We start from the raw sequence: 18,698 nt of genomic DNA, 5'->3' as shown, positions 1-18,698 counted from the left end.
CATCCTACATCGCTCTTACTTGTCACTTCCTCCTGATAGCCTGCATTCTGCAACAATTCTCAGTCTTTCCTTATCTCTGTTGATCATGATAGTCTTGAGGAGTATTGATTAGTTGTTTTGCTGAATGTGTCTCAATTAGGGCCTGTTTGGTGTTGTCTCATGATTGGACCAAGGTTATGTATGCCTGGCATAAGGACCACAGAAATGGTACCATGCCCTTTTTAGTGTATCAAATCACTGAGCTCTTGATGTCAGTGTCATTCCTGGTGATACTGACTGATAACTTGGTAACAGTGGTTTCTGTTGGGCTTTTCCATTTTACAGGGAGAAAATTAGATGAGGAGCAAGATATTTGCATGGTCTTAAAGTATCTCCCTATAAATTGCTTACTGGTGGCAAAGGGACAGGGTGGGGGAAGTAATTATAAAGTGGGATCAGAATTAATATCACCAACGAGGGACAGATGGACATCATGTGCTTCCTGATGTGATACTCCCAGAATGACATGATATCACCTGTGTTCTTGTGAGACCGCACAAACTCAATCTAGCCACAAGGAAACATCAGACAACACAAAATGAAGAATGTTCTATTTTTTTAAAAAAACTAAAATTTATTTGGATTGTACTGTTAACTTGGTAGTTCCAGTCTGCCAATTAAAAATTTTAAAGCCTTCTGAGATAACAGGGATACTTAAATCTTACTTGCTCTATTTCTGAGCTTTAAAAGGTAGTGAAAAGTATAACTGAACATGGTCAAAAGGAAGACTGAAGATCACATAAGTGGAAGGAGGAAGAAGGGGAGTAGAGGACAGAGACAATAGAAGAAAATTAACATTCGTTGAGTACTTGTCGTGTGTTAGGCTCCGTGCAAATTCTTCTACCCTTTATCTCAGTCCTTTGAGGTGGAGAAATGGACACACATGACAGATAAAATAACTTGCCTGAGGTTATATAGCTAGTAAATGGTATAGCTAGGATTTACATACAGGGCTTCTGATTCTGGATCCAGCTTTTCTCCCCCCGCCTTCTATGCCACACTGCTTTCTGTTGAAACTGAACTATTTCAAAAAGAGTCAACAGCTTCTCAGCCTTGGTAGTGCTCACGTTTTGGCTTGGATAAATCTTTGTTGTGGGCTGTCCAGTGCACTGCAGAATGATAGCATCCCTTACCTCTATCCACTAGATTCCAACAGCACCCATCCGGCTGTGACAACCAGAAATGTTTCTAGACATTGTATAGTGTCCCCTGGGGAACAAAAATCACTGGTTGAGAACTGCTGCTCTAAGGGTTATGTCAAGGATCAAGTACTCTGTTGGAAGGTACAGGCAAGAGTAGTCAGATACTTCTTTATTATATATTTAGTAGAGAGATGGACTCCAGCTGGAAACACCAGCTTCATGTACTTGTGGAAGAGATAGTTTATTGTTTTATTAGTCTTGGTTTCTGTGACACTTCTCTCCCTAGATTATCCTCCAGTGTTTTTGACCTTTGTGTTTGCTGGCAGCTGCTTCTCTTTTTAACGACTGACTCTTGGTGTTTCTCTTCTCTTTATATTCTTTCCTGGATGGTCTCATCTGTTTCCATTGATGCTCCACTTTGGCATATTTCATTGTCATCTACTTGGCACTTCTACTTGGGTATCTCAGAATAGTGCTTCTGAGCCTCACAGCAGATCTGAATCATAAACTGCGAGTAGAACCCGGAAATTTGTTTTAGTAAACTCTCAGGGTGATTTAGATGCTTCCTTAATCCCAGATTTTCACCACGTAAACGGATGGTGCCACTATTCACCCAGCTAGCTGGAGTCCTCCTTGATTTCTTCCTTCATCACCACCCCCTACTTCACTTCCAAACTAAGGAATTTCTATTCTTAGTTCTCAAATATTTATCTTGGATCTATCCACTTTTCTTCATTTTCTGTATTAGTGTGCTAGGGCTGCTGTTACAAAGTACCACAAATTGGGTAGCTTAAATAGCAGCAATGTAATGTTTCACAGTTCTGGAGACTAGAAGTCCAAGATAAAGTGTTGTCAGGGTTGGTTCCTTTTGAGGGGTATGAGAATTTGTTCTGTGTCTCTTGCCTAGCTTCTGGTGGTTTGCTGGCAACCTTTAGCATTCCTTGGCTTGTATCACCTGATCTCTGCTTTCATCTTCACTTGGCATTCCCCCTGTTTGTGTTTCTGTGTCCAGAGTTCCCCTTTTTATAAGGGCATCAGTCATTGGAGTAGGACCCATCCTAATGACATCAACTAATCACACCTACAAGAACCCAATTTCCAAATAAGGTCACATTGTGAAGTACTGGGGGTTAGAACTTCAACATATGAAATTTGGGGATGTGGGGAGGACACAATTCAATTTATAACACCTCTATTACTTTGGTCTAGGCCACTGTCATCTCTCTCTTAAACATAGTAGCAGTCTACTAACAGGTATCCCCATTTCACTCTTAAACCCCCATAACTCATTCTCCACACAAGGAGCAAGGATGATTTTTGAAAATATCATCTCATTTCCTTCTTTTCTCTTGAGTAACTTCTGTTGCATAGACAAAAGCTAAACTTCTACCATGGCCTGTAAGATTCTTCATAATCTGGTCCTTTCCTGTCTCTCTTCAAACTCATCTATTCTTTTCTTTATTATTCTCCAGCCATATTGATTTTTTTTTTTTTTTTAAACAAGACTTTGGCCTCAAATATGCCAAGCTCTTTGCTTCTTCTTGGCCATTGCACATGATCATACTTCTATCTGGAATATCCTTCTCTAACTCCTTTGAATAATTAGCTCCTCCTTGTCCTCTAGGTCTCTACTTAAATGTCACCTACTTCAGAGAAGCTTCCCCTTACTACCCTAAATGAAGTTTCCTTCCTTTTCTCACTTATTTTCTTTTCTTTTTTTTTTTTTTGAGACGGAGTCTAGCTCTGCCGCCCAGGCTGAAGTGCAGTGGCCAGATCTCAGCTCACTGCAAGCTCCGCCTCCCGGGTTTACGCCATTCTCCTGCCTCAGCCTCCCGAGTAGCTGGGACTGCAGGTGCCCACCACGTCGCCCGGCTAGTTTTTTGTATTTAGTAGAGACGGAGTTTCACCGTGTTAGCCAGGATGGTCTCGATCTCCTGACCTCGTGATCCGCCCGTCTCGGCCTCCCAAAGTGCTGGGATTACAGGCTTGAGCCACCATGCCCGGCCTCCTCACTTATTTTCTATCTCAGCCTCTTATTTGGTTCTTTTACAATTTTTTTTCTGCCATCCTTTCCCCTCCTGCTCTATTATAAACTCTGAGTCAAATTACTATGTCTGTCTTGTTCATCTTTATAACATGCCTAAGGAAAATAACACGCTCACAAAGTACTTGTTGGATGAATGTATGTTCCCAACTTAGTGCTGAGTGCTCCATAAATGTTTATAGAATGAGTATGAATAGATTTTAGTCTTGACAGTCCAGGATCATATTAAGATATACCCTCCTCTGTCTAAAAATTATGGTGTTTGTAATACTTGGTATCTCTGAATGATCTGAACCTGACAGGAGTACTTTTTCATATGGAGTGTTTAGGTCATTGGGGTAAAAGACTGTTGACAGAGACTTGTAGCTTTTTCTTTCTTTGCAGTTGACTAATCTCCTTCAGAATCAAGCAGTGAAAGGAAAAGTTGCTGGAGCACTCCTGAGAGCCATCTTCAAAGGTAATAATAATTAATGTAACTTCTGTCTATCTCCTACATTCATTGGTAGATTTGTTTAGTTTTGGTACTTTTCTTACTGTTTGAAGCCCCACTGGAACATTTTCCATGTTTTGAGGCTTCTGCAGAATCAACTACAGCAGCAGTTTCCTGTCTAGTGGACTTAAATAATTTTACTGAAGGGAGTTGAAGTGGCTACCTGAGATTGTGTTGCTGATTTTGGAGCCTATAATTACATAATGTGCTTTTCGTAAAATCTGCTTTGGTTTACTTGTGCTTTTAAGATTGTGGAGAAGAGAACAGCAATGTTTCATACATAATCCATGCTTAACAAGGGGCGAGTAACCGCTGGTGTTTAATGAAATGGGGTATCTTAAGGTGCCTTGTATAGAGATTCTTCATGCCCAGTGAGACATATTTGTTCTCCTGTCTTGAACAAGGGCTAGTTTAAGTTGTTACAGATTGTGACTTATAGTGGTTTTATAAATTCTGGTAGGATAAAATTTTACAAGGCAAAAATTAAGTGTCTTTGGACTCTTAATTAGGTACGTTAACTTGGTTTATTTTTCTTCGCCCAAGTAAATTAGATCTCTTCTGCAAGGGTACAAAAACACATCTTCCTATTCATGAAAGAACTTTCTGTTTTTTGTTTTTTTATTATACTTTAAGTTCTAGGGTACATGTGCACAACATGCAGGTTTGTTACATATGTATACATGTGCCATGTTGGTGTGCTGCACCCATTAACTGGTCATTTACATTGGATGTATCTCGTAATGCTATCCCTCCCCCGACCCCCTCCCCACAATAGGACCCCGTGTGTGATGCTCCCCTTCCTGTGTCCAAGTGATCTCATTGTTCAGTTCCCACCTATGAGTGAGAACATGTGGTATTTGGTTTTCTGTTCTTGTGATAGTTTGCTGAGAATGATGGTTTCCAGCTGCATCCATGTCCCACAAAGGACACGAACTCATCCTTTTTTATGGCTGCATAGTATTCCATGGTGTATATGTGCCACATTTTCTTAATCCAGTCTGTCACTGATGGACATTTGGGTTGATTCCAAGTCTTTGCTATTGTGAATAGTGCCGCAATAAACATACGTGTGCATGTGTCTTTATAGCAGCATGACTTATAATCCTTTGGGTATATCCCCAGTCATGGGATGGCTGGGTCAAATGGTATTTCTAGTTTTAGATCCTTGAGGAATCGCCACACTGTTTTCCACAATGGTTGAACTAGTTTACAGTCCCACCAACAGTGTAAAAGTGTTCCTATTTCTCCACATCCTCTCCAGCACCTGTTGTTTCCTGATTTTTTAATGATTGCCATTCTAACTGGTGTGAGATGGTATCTCATTTTGGTTTTGATTTGCATTTCTCTAATGGCGAGTGATGATGAGCATTTCTTCATGTGTCTGTTGGCTGTATGAATGTCTTCTTTTGAGAAGTGTCTGTTCATATCCTTTGCCCACTTTTTGATGGGGTTGTTTGTTTTTTTCTTGTAAATTTGATTGAGTTCTTTATAGGTTCTGGATATTAGCCCTTTGTCAGATGAGTAGACTGCAAAAATTTTCTCCCATTCTGTAGGTTGCCTGTTCACTCTGATGGTAGTTTCTTTTGCTGTGCAGAAGCTTTAGTTTAATTAGATCCCATTTGTCAATTTTGGGTTTTGTTGCCATTGCTTTTGGTGTTTTAGACATGAAGTCCTTGCCCATGCCTATGTCCTGAATGGTATTACCTAGGTTTTCTTCTAGGGTTTTTATGGTTTTAGGTCTAACATTTAAGTCTCTAATCCATCTTGAATTAATTTTTGTATAAGGACTAAGGAAAGGATCCAGTTTCAGCTTTCTACTTATGGCTAGCCAATTTTCCCAGCACCATTTCTTAAATAGGGAATCCTTTCCCCATTTCTTGTTTTTGTCAGGTTTGTCAAAGATCAGATGGCTGTAGATGTGTGGTATTATTTCTGAGGGCTCTGTTCTGTTCCGTTGGTCTGTATCTCTGTTTTGGTACCAGTACCATGCTGTTTTGGTTACTGTAGCCTTGTAGTATAGTTTGAAGTCAGGTAGCATGATGCCTCCAGCTTTGTTCTTTTGGCTTAGGATTGTCTTGGCAATGCGGGGTCTTTTTTGGTTCCACATGAACTTTAAAGCAGTTTTTTCCAATTCTGTGAAGAAAGTCATTGGTAGCTTAATGGGGATGGCATTGAATCTATAAATTACCTTGGGCAGTATGGCCATTTTCACGATATTGATTCTTCCTATCCATGAGCATGGTATGTTCTTCCATTTGTTTGTGTCCTCTTTTATTTCACTGAGCAGTGGTTTGTAGTTCTCCATAAAGAGGTCCTTTACATCCCTTGTAAGTTGAATTGCTAGGTATTTTATTCTCTTTGAAGCTATTGTGAATGGGAGTTCATTCATGATTTGGCTCTTTGTTACTGGTGTGTAAGAATGCTTGTGATTTTTGCACATTGATTTTGTATCCTGAGACTTTGCTGAAGTTGCTTGTGAGCTTAAGGAGATTTTGGGCTGAGACAATGGAGTTTTCTAAATATGCAATCATGTCATCTGCAAACAGGGACAATTTGACTTCTTCTTTTCCTAACTGAATACCCTTTATTTCTTTCTCTTGCCTGATTGCCCTAGCCAGAACTTCCAACACTATGTTGAATAGGAGTGGTGAGAGAGGGCATCCCTGTCTTGTGCCAGTTTTCAAAGGGAATGCTTCCAGTTTTTGCCCATTCAGCATGATATTGGCTGTGGGTTTGTCATAAATAGCTCTTATTATTTTGAGGTATGTTCCATCAATACCGAATTTATTGAGCGTTTTTAGCATGAAGGGCTGTTGAATTTTGTCAAAGGCCTTTACTGCATCTATTGAGATAATCATGTGGTTTTTGTCTTTGGTTCCGTTTATATGCTGAATTATGTTTATTGGTTTGCGTATGTTGAACCAGCCTTGCATCCCAGGGATGAAGCCCACTTGATCATGGTGGATAAGCTTTTTGATGTGCTGCTGGATTCGGTTTGCCAGTATTTTATTGAGGATTTTTGCATCGATGTTCATCAGGGATATTGGTCTAAACTTCTCTTTTTTTGTTGTATCTCTGTCAGGCTTTGGTATCAGGATGATGTTGGCCTCGTAAAATGAGTTAGGGAGGATTCCCTCTTTTTTTATTGATTGGAATAGTTTCAGAAGGAATGGTACCAACTCCTCCTTGTACCTCTGGTAGAATTCGGCTGTGAATCTGCCTGACCCTGGACTTTTTTTGGTTAGTAGGCTATTAATTATTGCCTCAATTTCAGAGCCTGCTATTGGTCTATTCAGGGATTCAACTTCTTCCTGGTTTAGTCTTGGGAGAGTGTATGTGTCCAGGAAATTATCCATTTCTTCTAGGTTTTCTAGTTTATTTGCATAGAGGTGTTTATAGTATTCTCTGATGGTAGTTTGTATTTCTGTGGGGTCAGTGGTGATATCCCCTTTATCATTTTTTATTGCATCTATTTGATTCTTCTCTCTTTTCTTTATTAGTCTTGCTAGTGGTCTATCAATTTTGTTGATCTTTTCAAAAAACCAGCTCCTGGATTCATTGATTTTTTGGAGGGTTTTTTGTGTCTCTATCTCCTTCAGTTCTGCTCTGATTTTAGTTATTTCTTGCCTTCTGCTAGCTTTTGAATGTGTTTGCTCTTGCTTCTCTAGTTCTTTTAATTGTGATGTTAGGGTGTCAATTTTAGATCTTTCCTGCTTTCTCTTGTGGGCATTTAGTGCTGTAAATTTCCCTCTACACACTGCTTTAAATGTGTCCCAGAGATTCTGGTATGTTGTATTTTTGTTCTCATTGGTTTCAAAGAACATCTTTATTTCTGCCTTCATTTCGTTATGTACCCAGTAGTCATTCAGGAGCAGGTTGTTCAGTTTCCATGTAGTTGAGCGGTTTTGATTGAGTTTCTTAGTCCTGAGTTCTAGTTTGATTGCACTGTGGTCTGAGAGACAGTTTGTTATAATTTCTGTTCTTGTGCATTTGCTGAGGAGTGCTTTACTTCCAACTATGCGGTCAATTTTGGAGTAAGTGCGATGTGGTGCTGAGAAGAATGTATATTCTGTTGATTTGGGGTGGAGAGTTCTGTAGATGTCTATTAGGTCTGCTTGGTGCAGAGTTGAGTTCAATTCCTGGATATCCTTGTTAACTTTCTGTCTTGTTGATCTGTGTAATGTTGACAGTGGGGTGTTGAAGTCTCCCATTATTATTGTATGGGAGTATAAATCTCTTTGTAAGTCTCTAAGGACTTGTTTTATGAATCTGGGTGCTCCTGTATTGGGTGCATATATATTTAGGATAGTTAGCTCTTCCTGATGAATTGATCCCTTTACCATTATGTAGTGGCCTTCTTTATCTCTTTTGATCTTTGATGGTTTAAAGTCTGTTTTATCAGAGACTAGGATTGCAAGCCCTGCTTTTTTGATTTTCCTTTTGGTAGATCTTCCTCCATCCCTTTATTTTGAGCCTATGTGTGTCTCTGCATGTGAGATGGGTCTCCTGAATACAGCAAACTGATGGGTCTTGACTGTTTATCCAATTTTCCAGTCTGTGTCTTTTAATTGGACCATTTAGTCCATTTACATTTAAGGTTAGTATTGTTATGTATGAACTTGATCCTGTCATTATGATATTAGCTGGTTATTTTGCTCGTTAGGTGATGCAGTTTCTTCCTAGCATTGATGGACTTTACATTTTGACATGTTTTTGCAATGGCTGGTACCTGTTGTTCCTTTCCATGTTTAGTGCTTCCTTCAGGATCTCTTGTAGGGCAGGCCTGGTGGTGACAAAATCTCTCAGCATTTGCTTGTCTGTAAAGGATTTTATTTCTCCTTCACTTATGAAACTTAGTTTGGCTGGATATGAAATTCTGGGTTGAAAATTCTTTAAGAATGTTGAATATTGGCCCCTACTCTCCTCTGGCTTGGAGAGTTTCTGCTGAGAGATCTGCTGTTAGTCTGGTGGGCTTCCCTTTGTGGGTAACCCGACCTTTCTCTCTGGCTGCCCTTAACATTTTTTCCTTCATTTCAACTTTGGTGAATCTGACAATTATGTGTCTTGGAGTTGCTCTTCTCGAGGAGTATCTTTGTGGCGTTCTCTGTATTTCCTGAATTTGGATGTTGGCCTGCCTTCCTAGGTTGGGGAAGTTCTCCTGGATGATATCCTGCAGAGTGTTTTCCAACTTGGTTCCATTTTTCGTGTCACTTACAGGCACACCAATCAGATGTAGATTTGGTCTTTTCACATAATCTCATAATTCTTGGAGGCTTTGTTCATTTCTTTTTACTCTTTTTTCTCCACACTTCTCTTCTTGCTTCATTTCATTAATTTGATCTTCAATCGCTGATACTCTTTATTCCAGTTGATTGAGTCAGTTACTGAAGCTTGTGCATTTGTCATGTATTTCTCATGTTATGGTTTTCATCTCTATCAGTTCTTTTAAGGTCTTCTCTGCATTGATTATTCTAGTTATCCGTTCATCCATTCTTTTCTCAAGGTTTTTAGTTTCTTTGTGCTGGTTATGTAGTTCCTCCTTTAGCTCTGAGAAGTTTGATTAACTGAAGCCTTCTTCTCTCAACTCGTCAAAGTCATTCTCCGTCCAGCTTTGTTCTGTTGCTTGCGATGAGCTGCGTTCCTTTTGAGGGGGAGATGTGCTCTGATTTTTTGAATTTCCAGCTTTTCTGCATTGCTTTTTCCCCATCTTTGTGGTTTTTTCTGCCTTTGGTCTTTGATGATGGTGACGTACTGATGGGGTTTTGGTGTGGGTGTCCTTTCTGTTTGTTAGTTTTCCTTCTAACAGTCAGGACCCTCAGCTGTAGGTCTGTTGGAGTTTGCTTCAGGTCCACTCCAGACCCTGTTTGCCTGGGTATCAGCAGCGGAGGCTGCAGAAGATAGAATATTGCTGCACAGTGAGTGTTGCTGTCTGATTCTTGCTCTGGAAGCTTCGTCTCAGGGGTGTACCCTGCCGTGTGAGGTGTGAGGTGTCGGTCTGCACCTAGTGTGGGATGTCTCTCAGTTAGGCTACTCAGGGGTCAGGGACCCACTTGAGCAGGCAGTCTGTCTGTTCTCAGATCTCAACCTCCGTGCTGGGAGATCCACTGCTCTCTTCAAAGCTGTCAGACGGGGTCATTTACCTCTGCCAAGGTTTCTGCTGCTTTTTGTTTAGCTATGCCCTGTCCCCAGAGGAGGAGTCTACAGAGGCAGGCCGACCTCCTTGAGCTGCGGTGGGCTCCACCCAATTCGAGCTTCTGGGTGGCTTCATTTACCCACTTAAGCCTCAGCAATGGCGGGCGCCCCTCCCTCAGCCTCGCTGCTGCTTTGCAGTTAGATCTCAGACTGCCTTGCTAGCAATGAGGGAGGCTCCGTGGGCGTGGGACCCTCCGGGCCAGGTGTGGGATATAATCTCCTAGTGTGCCGCTTGCTAAGACCCTTGGTAAAGCGCAGTATTAGGGTGGGAGTTACCCGATTTTCCAGGTGTTGTGTGTCTCAGTTTCCCTTGGCTAGGAAAAGGCATTCCCTTCCCCCTTGCACTTCCCAGGTGAGGCGATGCCTCGCCCTGCTTCAGCTCTCGCTGGTCGGGCTGCACCAGCTGACCAGCACCGATTGTCCGGCACTCCCCAGTGAGATGAACCCAGTACCTCAGTTGAAAATGCAGAAATCACCCGTCTTCTGTGTCACTCACTGTGGGAGCTGGAGGCTGGAGCTGTTCCTATTCGGCCATCTTGGGCGTGCCCCTGTTGTTTTTTTTTTTTGAGACGGAGTCTTGCTCTGTCCCAGGCTGGAGTGCAGTGGCGCGATCTCAGCTCACTGCAACCTCCACCTCCCAGGTTCACGCCATTCTCCTGCCTCAGCCTCCTGAGTAGCTGGGACTACAGGTGCCTGCCACCAAGCCCGGCTAATTTTTTTTGTATTTTAGTAGAGACGGGGTTTCACCATGTTAGCCAGGATGGTCTTGATCTCCTGACCTCATGATCCGCCTGCCTCGGCCTCCCAAAGTGCTGGGATTACAGGCATGAGCCACTGTGCTTGGCTGAAAGAACTTTCAAGATTGGTTGAGTCAACCTGTATGGAAACTTGCTAAATGTTTTATAGAAATATCAGAGAAAAGGAAAGAATGAAAGATCAATAGCAGCTGCCTATGTGCACTACTAAATGGAAGAGCAATTCTGTGGCTTTTAGTATATTCACAGTTGTGTATCCATTACCACAATTGATTTTAAAACAATTTCATTACCCCTGAAAGAAGGTTTGCATCTCTTAGATGTCACCTCTCCAAACCCCTAGTCCATTCCAGTCCTAAGAAACCACGAATCTACTTTTTGTCTCTACAGATTTGTCTATTCTGGACATTTCATTTAGTGGAATCATTCTACATATGGTCCTTTGTGACTGACTTCTTTCATTTTTAATGTTACAAAGGTTCTTCTATGTTGTAATATGTATCAGTAGTTTATTTTTACTGCTGAATAATATTCCATTATGTGGATATACAACATTTTTCCATTCATGAGTTGATGAAGACTTAAGTTGTATCTATTATAAATACTACTACTATGAACATTTATGTATAAATTTTTGTGTGGACATATGTTTTCCTTCCTCTTGGATATATATCTAGGAGTGGAATTGCCATATCATATGGAAACTCTTATGTTTAAGTGTTTGAGAAACCGCCAAACTGTTTTCCACTGTGGCTGGATTAAGATGCCCATTTTTTCACATCCTCATCAACACTTGTTATTATCTTTTTTTTTTTTTCAGTTTTTATTTATTTTCATCACTTTTTCTTCATGATCCAGATATTTTAAAATGCAAAGAAAATTAACTTTTAATGATATGTTCAGGGACTGGCACTAAAAAAAATTTTCAGACTGCAAATGAGTTATACAAGTGAAAATATCAAATGGAGATACAGTTATCAAAATGAAAGCACTGAACATATTAAAAGTTCACAAGTATTTGTATAGAGCACATTAAAAAAGCTTGCTAACTGTTGTGATTTTAAAGAACTATTGCAGAAGTTTGAAGAAAATAGATTTATTAACTTATTAAATTTGGGTTACTGGACTTCTCAAAAGCTGTAAGACCTATTAGAAGGTTACTTCATCCTGTACTACATAAGTATTCAAATAAATTAATAAAATAGGTGGATGAAGAAAAGATGACATTTTCGTCCCTTTACTTTGGCTAAATTAAGCACTTTTTCAAAGCCCTTAACCATTGCTTTTCTAAGCACTATAGTAATCAGTTGTTTGATAAGTCTATTTTTTGTATTTAACTACAAACCTGTTCGTTTTTCCTATTTATCTATCAATCTTGTAAGATTTCTTCCTTTGTTTCTGTACCCCCTGTTTAAAACAATAAGGTTCCCCCTGCTGTGAGGAAGCTGGAGCACTTAGGAGACGTAAGATATACACTTATTGTATCCAGTTGGTGGAATCAGGGGATTTGCAGAAAGAAATAGCGTCTGAGATCATAGGATTACTGATGCTGGAGGTAAGATGGCAAACAAAAACTTTTATTTGAGGGTAGATTTTGGGGGGTTTGTAGTTTGTTGAGGGAAGGAAAACTTAAGTGCCTAACCTAGCATAGTTCTTATTTATGAATAAGACCTGTTGTTAAAAAACAAAGAAGCAGGCAGGCTGGGCATAGTGACTCACACCTGTAATCCCAGCCGTTTGGGAGGCTGAGGTGGGAGGATCGCTTGAGCTCAGGAGTTTGAGACCAGCCTGAGCAACATGGTGAAACCCCATCTCTACCAAAAATACAAAAGAAAAAAAAATTAACCAGGCTGGTGGTGCATGTCAGTGGTCACAGCTATTTGGGAGGCTGGGGCAAGAAGATCGCCGGAGCCAGGGAGGTGGAGGTTGCAGTGAGCCGAGATTGTGCCACTGCAGTCCAGCCTGGGCAGCAGAGTGAGACCCCATCTCAAAAAAAGGCAGATGAATGGGTTATAATCCACTTAGATGTTCATATTCATATTACATTTCTGGTACCATGGACATATATCTCTTTGAAGAGTTGGCATATCTGAAAGCATTAGGGAACCGACAGAGGATTCTAACTTTTGAAGCCCTGCGCAATTATAACTATGTACCAGACAGAGCAGAATGATTCCATAAATCCCTTATGGGACCAATTCTGGATCTCAGACAATTAATTTATTTCAGCAAAAGACTTTATTTCTTAGAAAGATATATCAAACATGGGATTTCTGCTTGAGATTTCCTTTATCCTGTGAACTTTTAGGCTCACCATTTTCCAGGACCATTATTGGTTGAATTAGCCAATGAGTTTATTAGTGCTGTCAGAGAGGGCAGCCTAGTGAATGGAAAATCTTTGGAGTTACTACCTATCATTCTCACTGCCCTGGCTACCAAAAAGGAAAATCTGGCTTATGGAAAAGGTAATTTTCTTCCAATTTTATTGGCTTTTTGTCTATTCACATACTCAAATTTATTGCTCAGTATATTTTGCATTTCTAGGTGTACTGAGTGGGGAAGAGTGTAAGAAGCAGTTGATTAACATCCTGTGTTCTGGCAGGTGAGTCTTATTAATATGTAGAACTTTCTTAGGAATACAAGTGGCCAAAAAAAAAAAAAAAGCCACTTTATTTCAGGAATTTATGTCTGTGAAGGTTTTAAGTCCTTCTTTTTTGTAGTTTTGAATATAACACTATAAAACTATTTAGTCTGCAATGAATTAGTGAGAAAGAGATGATTTACTATATTCTGTCCTCTAAGACTGTTCGTATAGTTTTATTTGCTTGACTGTGTATCTTAGTACAGCAATTTATTGTGTTAAGATACACATAATTAAATGTTAATTTAGTGTGTTTAATGCTCCAATCTAAGCATTATTGGAGTCTCAAGGTCGTGAAGGCTGGGGAAGTTACCCTGCTGCTGCATCTTTTCTTTCTTTCTTTTTTTTTTTTGAGGGAGTAGAATATACAAATAATGTATCCTTTAACCAGTAATTGTATTTCTGGGAATCTACATTAAAGAATGACTCCAACATACAAGAAAATCCTCACATATGAACATGTTCAACAAGAAATTTGTGACCAATATAAGCATACAGTAATAGAACATGTAAACTAAGTTAAGGTCGAGCCACTCCATGACATTTATACCTATTAAAAGTGAAATGTATACATCAAAGATGAAAAATTCTTACCATATAATTAACAAAATAAAGAGTTTACTGTGTTATATAACACTGTGATTGCATGTAGGTCAAGAAGGGAATACCCAAGATTATCTAAACCAGATAATTGTTTTTATGGTTGCTTACATAAGATCCCTTACATAAATAATTTTAAGCATATATGTATCAATTTATTTGTTTTTAATTACACAAGAGTTTATTCAATACATGTCGTAACATACCTTTCATTTTTTATTTAATACAGCTGTCCATGTCAGCATATACAACTCTACATCATTCTTTTTAATGGTTTGCAGTAATCTATTATTTGGCTAATCTACAATTGTCGGATTATTTGGTTGTTTCCAGTTTTTGTGCTGTTACAAAGAGTGTTTCAATGAACGTCTTTTTAAATTTTAAATAGAGATGGGAATCTTGCTTTATTGCCCAGGCTGGTCTTGAACTCCTGGCCTCAAGTGATCCTTGGCCTCCCAAAGTGTGGGGATAATAGATATGAGCCATTGCACCTGGCCTGAACATTTTTATATATCTAGATGACCTTTTGTAAGCATGTACATGTCATATATTTCAAATAGTAAATCGGGTAGGTCTGTGATTACGTGCATTTTTAAAGTTGATAAATACCGCCAACTTGTCATGCATTCCCTAAAACAGTATGTGAAGAGTGTGTGTTTTCCACAATTTCACCAACATTGGGTATGATCAGAATTTTGATTTTGCAAGTCAGATAGGTTAACAACCGCTATTTTATTGTTTTAAATGGTATTTATTTGATCTTGTTTCTCAGTATTGCAAAATCAAACTTGAATTGGCCCTTTTTTTTGTCCTCATTAATTTTACAAAGTTATATCTAAATAAGTTGGAATGAAATAAACTTTCTTTGTCATTTTCTTCTACCAGGTGGGATCAGCAATACGTAATCCAGCTCACCTCCATGTTCAAGTAAGCATCATCTTTCCCTTTTCTTTGTATATCCTACTTTGTGAACTTACTTGCTAGAAATTAAACCATAGCAAACGTAAACATCACGCTCTCCTGACTGTAAGAATATTAGTAGTTATGTTTTCTGTTACAGATTTCCTCCCCACTCCTGCCTCCTTTTTGGCTTTATTTACTTATTTAAAATGTAACTTTATGATTTTTTTTCTAAGATGACTTTGCTTAGGTAAGGTTATCGGTTCCCTTAAAGGTTCATTAGAGAAAAATCAAAAGGGACAGTTATAATAATCTATTATCTCTTTAATTCTCTGCTCCCAAGTTTTATTTCTTAAAATATGTTTAATGGAATTTTAACCACTGTAAAGCCCTGAATTGAATTTCTGAAAACAAGGCAGTTGGACTCTGTCTGTAGCCTTTAGAATCTTTCATCCACAGGGATGTCCCTCTGACTGCAGAAGAGGTGGAATTTGTGGTGGAAAAAGCATTGAGCATGTTCTCCAAGATGAATCTTCAAGAAATACCACCTTTGGTCTATCAGCTTCTGGTTCTCTCCTCCAAGGTACAAATGGAAAATTGTTTCTCCTTAGTTCTCGTGGTATGACCAGTTATGACCATTCAACTTATTCATACCCTTGGTTTACATAGCAGAACAAACATAGCCGAACATAGATGCTTTCATTTCATGTTTAGTGGTTTGGTTTGGCCTGGTAAAAAGATCATGCTTCTCATCCAAGGAAAACATGCATTATCTCTTCTATTGCTACATTTTCTTTGTGGTGGTAAAAGGGATAAAGATCTCAGAAAGGGTAGACTATAGGCCCCATAAATTCTTACAGTAAGAGGTATTTCAAACCTTGTTTCAACATGAAAGTGTTCTATACATTCTTAGTTTGAGTCTAAGTCATAGATGATTTATTTAAATTTGTACTGGAGAATTCTTTAAGCTGAAAAGTACTTTGAATTCAACTTGGTTATTTTGCTGTTAATTGGGAGACCTTATAAATTTTGTACTGTTTTCAGGGAAGCAGAAAGAGTGTTTTGGAAGGAATCATAGCCTTCTTCAGTGCACTAGATAAGCAGCACAATGAGGAACAGAGTGGTGATGAGTGAGTAATATAGTGTAGAAATAAAGATCATTTTTACAAATTCATCTTCTCATTGTGTATTTTAGCTACTTCATTTTCTTCTCTTTTACCGCCTAACTTCACCTCAGCACAAAACTTTTCTAATCTTCTCTTGGCTGCTCAGTAATAAAGAGAATAACATGATCTCTTCAGCTCTTTCATTTTCACCTTTCCAGGAAAATAGCAATAATTGTCCTATAAGCTGCAAGTTTAAAACCTATTTATTAAGTGTCAACTCTCTGCCAGGAACTGTTTAGTCTTGGGGCTACCGTGTTGAACCAGTCAGACAACGTCCCTGCTCTTGCAGAGCTTCAGTTTTAGTGAGAAGAGGACAGAAAATAAATAACAAGAAAAATATTAGAGTTAAAAGTGCTATGCAGATAATTCAAATGGTTGATCTAACACTGACAGTATAGCTACTTTAGATTGGGTCAGGGAAAACCTCTCTCAGATGTACTATTTTAACTGAAGCCTGAATGATAAGATCCATAATATATAGATCAGAGAACATTCTCAGGTAGGGGAATAGTACAAAGGCAGAACAGTGTGACATGTCTGAGAAAGAGGATTTGGGGTGTTTTTGTTTGTTTGTTTTTGATACAGAGTATCGCTGTGTCGCCCATGCTGGAGTGCAGTGGCATATCTCAATTCACTGCATCCTCCACCTCCCAGGTTTAAGCGTTTCTCCTGCCTCAGCCTCCTAAGTATCTGGTACTACAGGTACGCACCACTATGCCCAGCTAATTTTTGTATTTTTAGTAGAGACAGGGTTTGCCATGTTGGCCAGGGTGGTCTCAAACTCCTGGCCTCAAGTGATTCACCCTCCTCAGTCTCTCAGAGTGCTGGCATTACAGACATGAGCCTTTGTGCCTGGCCAAGGATTTTTGTTTTTTCTTTCTTTCTTTTTTTTTTTTTTGTTGTTGAGTGTCGCTCTGTTGTCCAGACTGGAGTGCAGTGTCACGATCTCGGCTCACTGCAACCTCCGCCTCTTGGGTTCAAGCGATTCTCCTCCCTCAACCACCTGAGTAGCTGAGATTGCAGGCATGCGCCACCACGCCCAGCTAATTTTTTGTATTTTTAGTAGAGATGGGGTTTCACCAAATTGGCCAGGCTGGTCTGGAACTCCTGACCTCGGGTGATCCACCCACCTCGGCCTCCCACAGTGCTGGGATTACAGGCGTGAGTCCCCGTGCCCAGCCAGATTTTTGTTTTTTAAGCAAACATTTGTAGAGTGTTCATTCTGTGCCAGGTGCTATTCCAAGCACTTTAAACCTCACAACCCTATTTTACCTCTATTTTATGGATATGGAAATCGAGAGACAGAGAATTTAGTTTGGCTTGAGCAATTAATTAGAGGTGGTTTATTTTTTCATTTTTTCTTTTCTTTTTTTAAGAGTGTCTTATTCTGTTGTCCAGGTTGGAGTGCAGTAGCACCATCATAGCTCACTGTAGTCTCTAATTCCTGGGCTCAAGTGACCCTCCAGCCTCAGCTTCCCAATAGCTGGGAGTATAGGCACGTGACACCAAGCCTGGTTAATTTTTTTCTATTTTTTTCTTTTTTTTTTTGAAATGGAGTCTCTGTCACCCAGGCTGGAGTACAGTGGCGTAATCTCGACTCCCTGCAACCTCTGCTTTCCAAGTTTAAGTGATTCTCCTGCCTCACCCTCCCAAATGTCTGGGATTTCAGGCACCCCCCACTATGGCTAAATTTTTTTTTTTTTTTGAGATGAAGTCTCACTGTGTTGCCCAGGCTGGAGTGCAGTGGCATGATCTCAGGTCACTGCAAACTCTGCCTCCCGGGTTCAAGTGATCCTCCTGCCTCAGCCTCCCTACTAGCTGGGATTACAGGTGCGCACCACCATGCCTGGCTACTTTTTGTATTTTTAGTAGACGGGCTTTCACTATATTGGCCAGGCTGGTCTCGAACTCCTGACCTCAAGTGATCCGCCTGCCTTGGCCTCCCAAACTGCTGGGATTACAGGCATGAGCCACTGCACCCGGCCCAAACCTGGCTAATTTAAAAAATTTTTTCACTATGTTGCCCAGGCTGGTCTTGAACTCCTAGCCTCAGGCAATCTCCTGCCTCAGCCTCCCAAAGTGCTGGAATTACAGGAGCAAGCTGCCACACCCAGCAGAGAAGGTGGTCTTAGATACTAAATTAGAATAAGCTGACAAAGAATCAGATTTTGGAGAAAATAATTAGCTCATTTTTTTTTTTTTTAATTAGCTCACTTTTGACCACACTGATATATTAGGGTCCCATAAGGAGATATTAACCAGGTACTCTGGAGTAGTAGGGAGAGGGCGGAACTTGGGATAAGACTGGAAGGGACTAAAGCCAAGAGACTGAATGGGATTATCAAGGGAAAGCATGAATTAAAAGAAATGTAAGACTGAGTTCAGAGGCATTCCACCATTTCAAGGTCAAGCACTTTGGGAGGCTGAGGCAGGCAGATTGCTTGAGCTCAGGAGTTCAAGACCAGCCTGGATGACATGGTAAAACCCTATCTCTACAAAAAGTACAAAAATAGCCAGGTGCAGTGTTGCATGCCTGTAGTACCAACTACTCAGGAGGTTGAAGCAGGAGAATCACTTGAGCTTAGGATGCGGAGGTTGCAGTGAGCTGAGATTGCACCTTTGCATTCCAGCCTGGGCAATGGGAATGAATCCTTGTCTAAAAAAAAAAAAATGTTTGTTTGAGGAGAGGCCAGTGATGATGCCCTGGAAGCTAAGAGAAGAAAATTTTT

The 18,698-nt window shown here is 40.0% G+C and overlaps 1 protein-coding gene across 2 annotated transcripts in view; it reads left to right on the top strand.

The window, feature by feature from the left end:
* FANCI (FA complementation group I) overlaps positions 1-18,698 on the top strand; it is an 82,641-nt gene that overhangs the window by 12,154 nt on the left and 51,789 nt on the right. For both annotated transcript variants that reach the window (XM_025391535.1, XM_025391536.1), the window contains exons 3-9: positions 3,610-3,682; positions 12,087-12,217; positions 12,971-13,127; positions 13,207-13,264; positions 14,789-14,830; positions 15,263-15,386; positions 15,848-15,933. In XM_025391535.1, coding sequence (XP_025247320.1) covers positions 3,610-3,682; positions 12,087-12,217; positions 12,971-13,127; positions 13,207-13,264; positions 14,789-14,830; positions 15,263-15,386; positions 15,848-15,933 — 671 coding nt within the window. The remainder of the gene's footprint in view (positions 1-3,609; positions 3,683-12,086; positions 12,218-12,970; positions 13,128-13,206; positions 13,265-14,788; positions 14,831-15,262; positions 15,387-15,847; positions 15,934-18,698) is intronic.

Source organism: Theropithecus gelada, chromosome 7b (genome assembly GCF_003255815.1).
Source record: "Theropithecus gelada isolate Dixy chromosome 7b, Tgel_1.0, whole genome shotgun sequence".
NCBI classification, from domain to species: Eukaryota; Metazoa; Chordata; class Mammalia; order Primates; family Cercopithecidae; genus Theropithecus; species Theropithecus gelada.
This window is presented reverse-complemented; position numbering and strand designations above follow the sequence as displayed.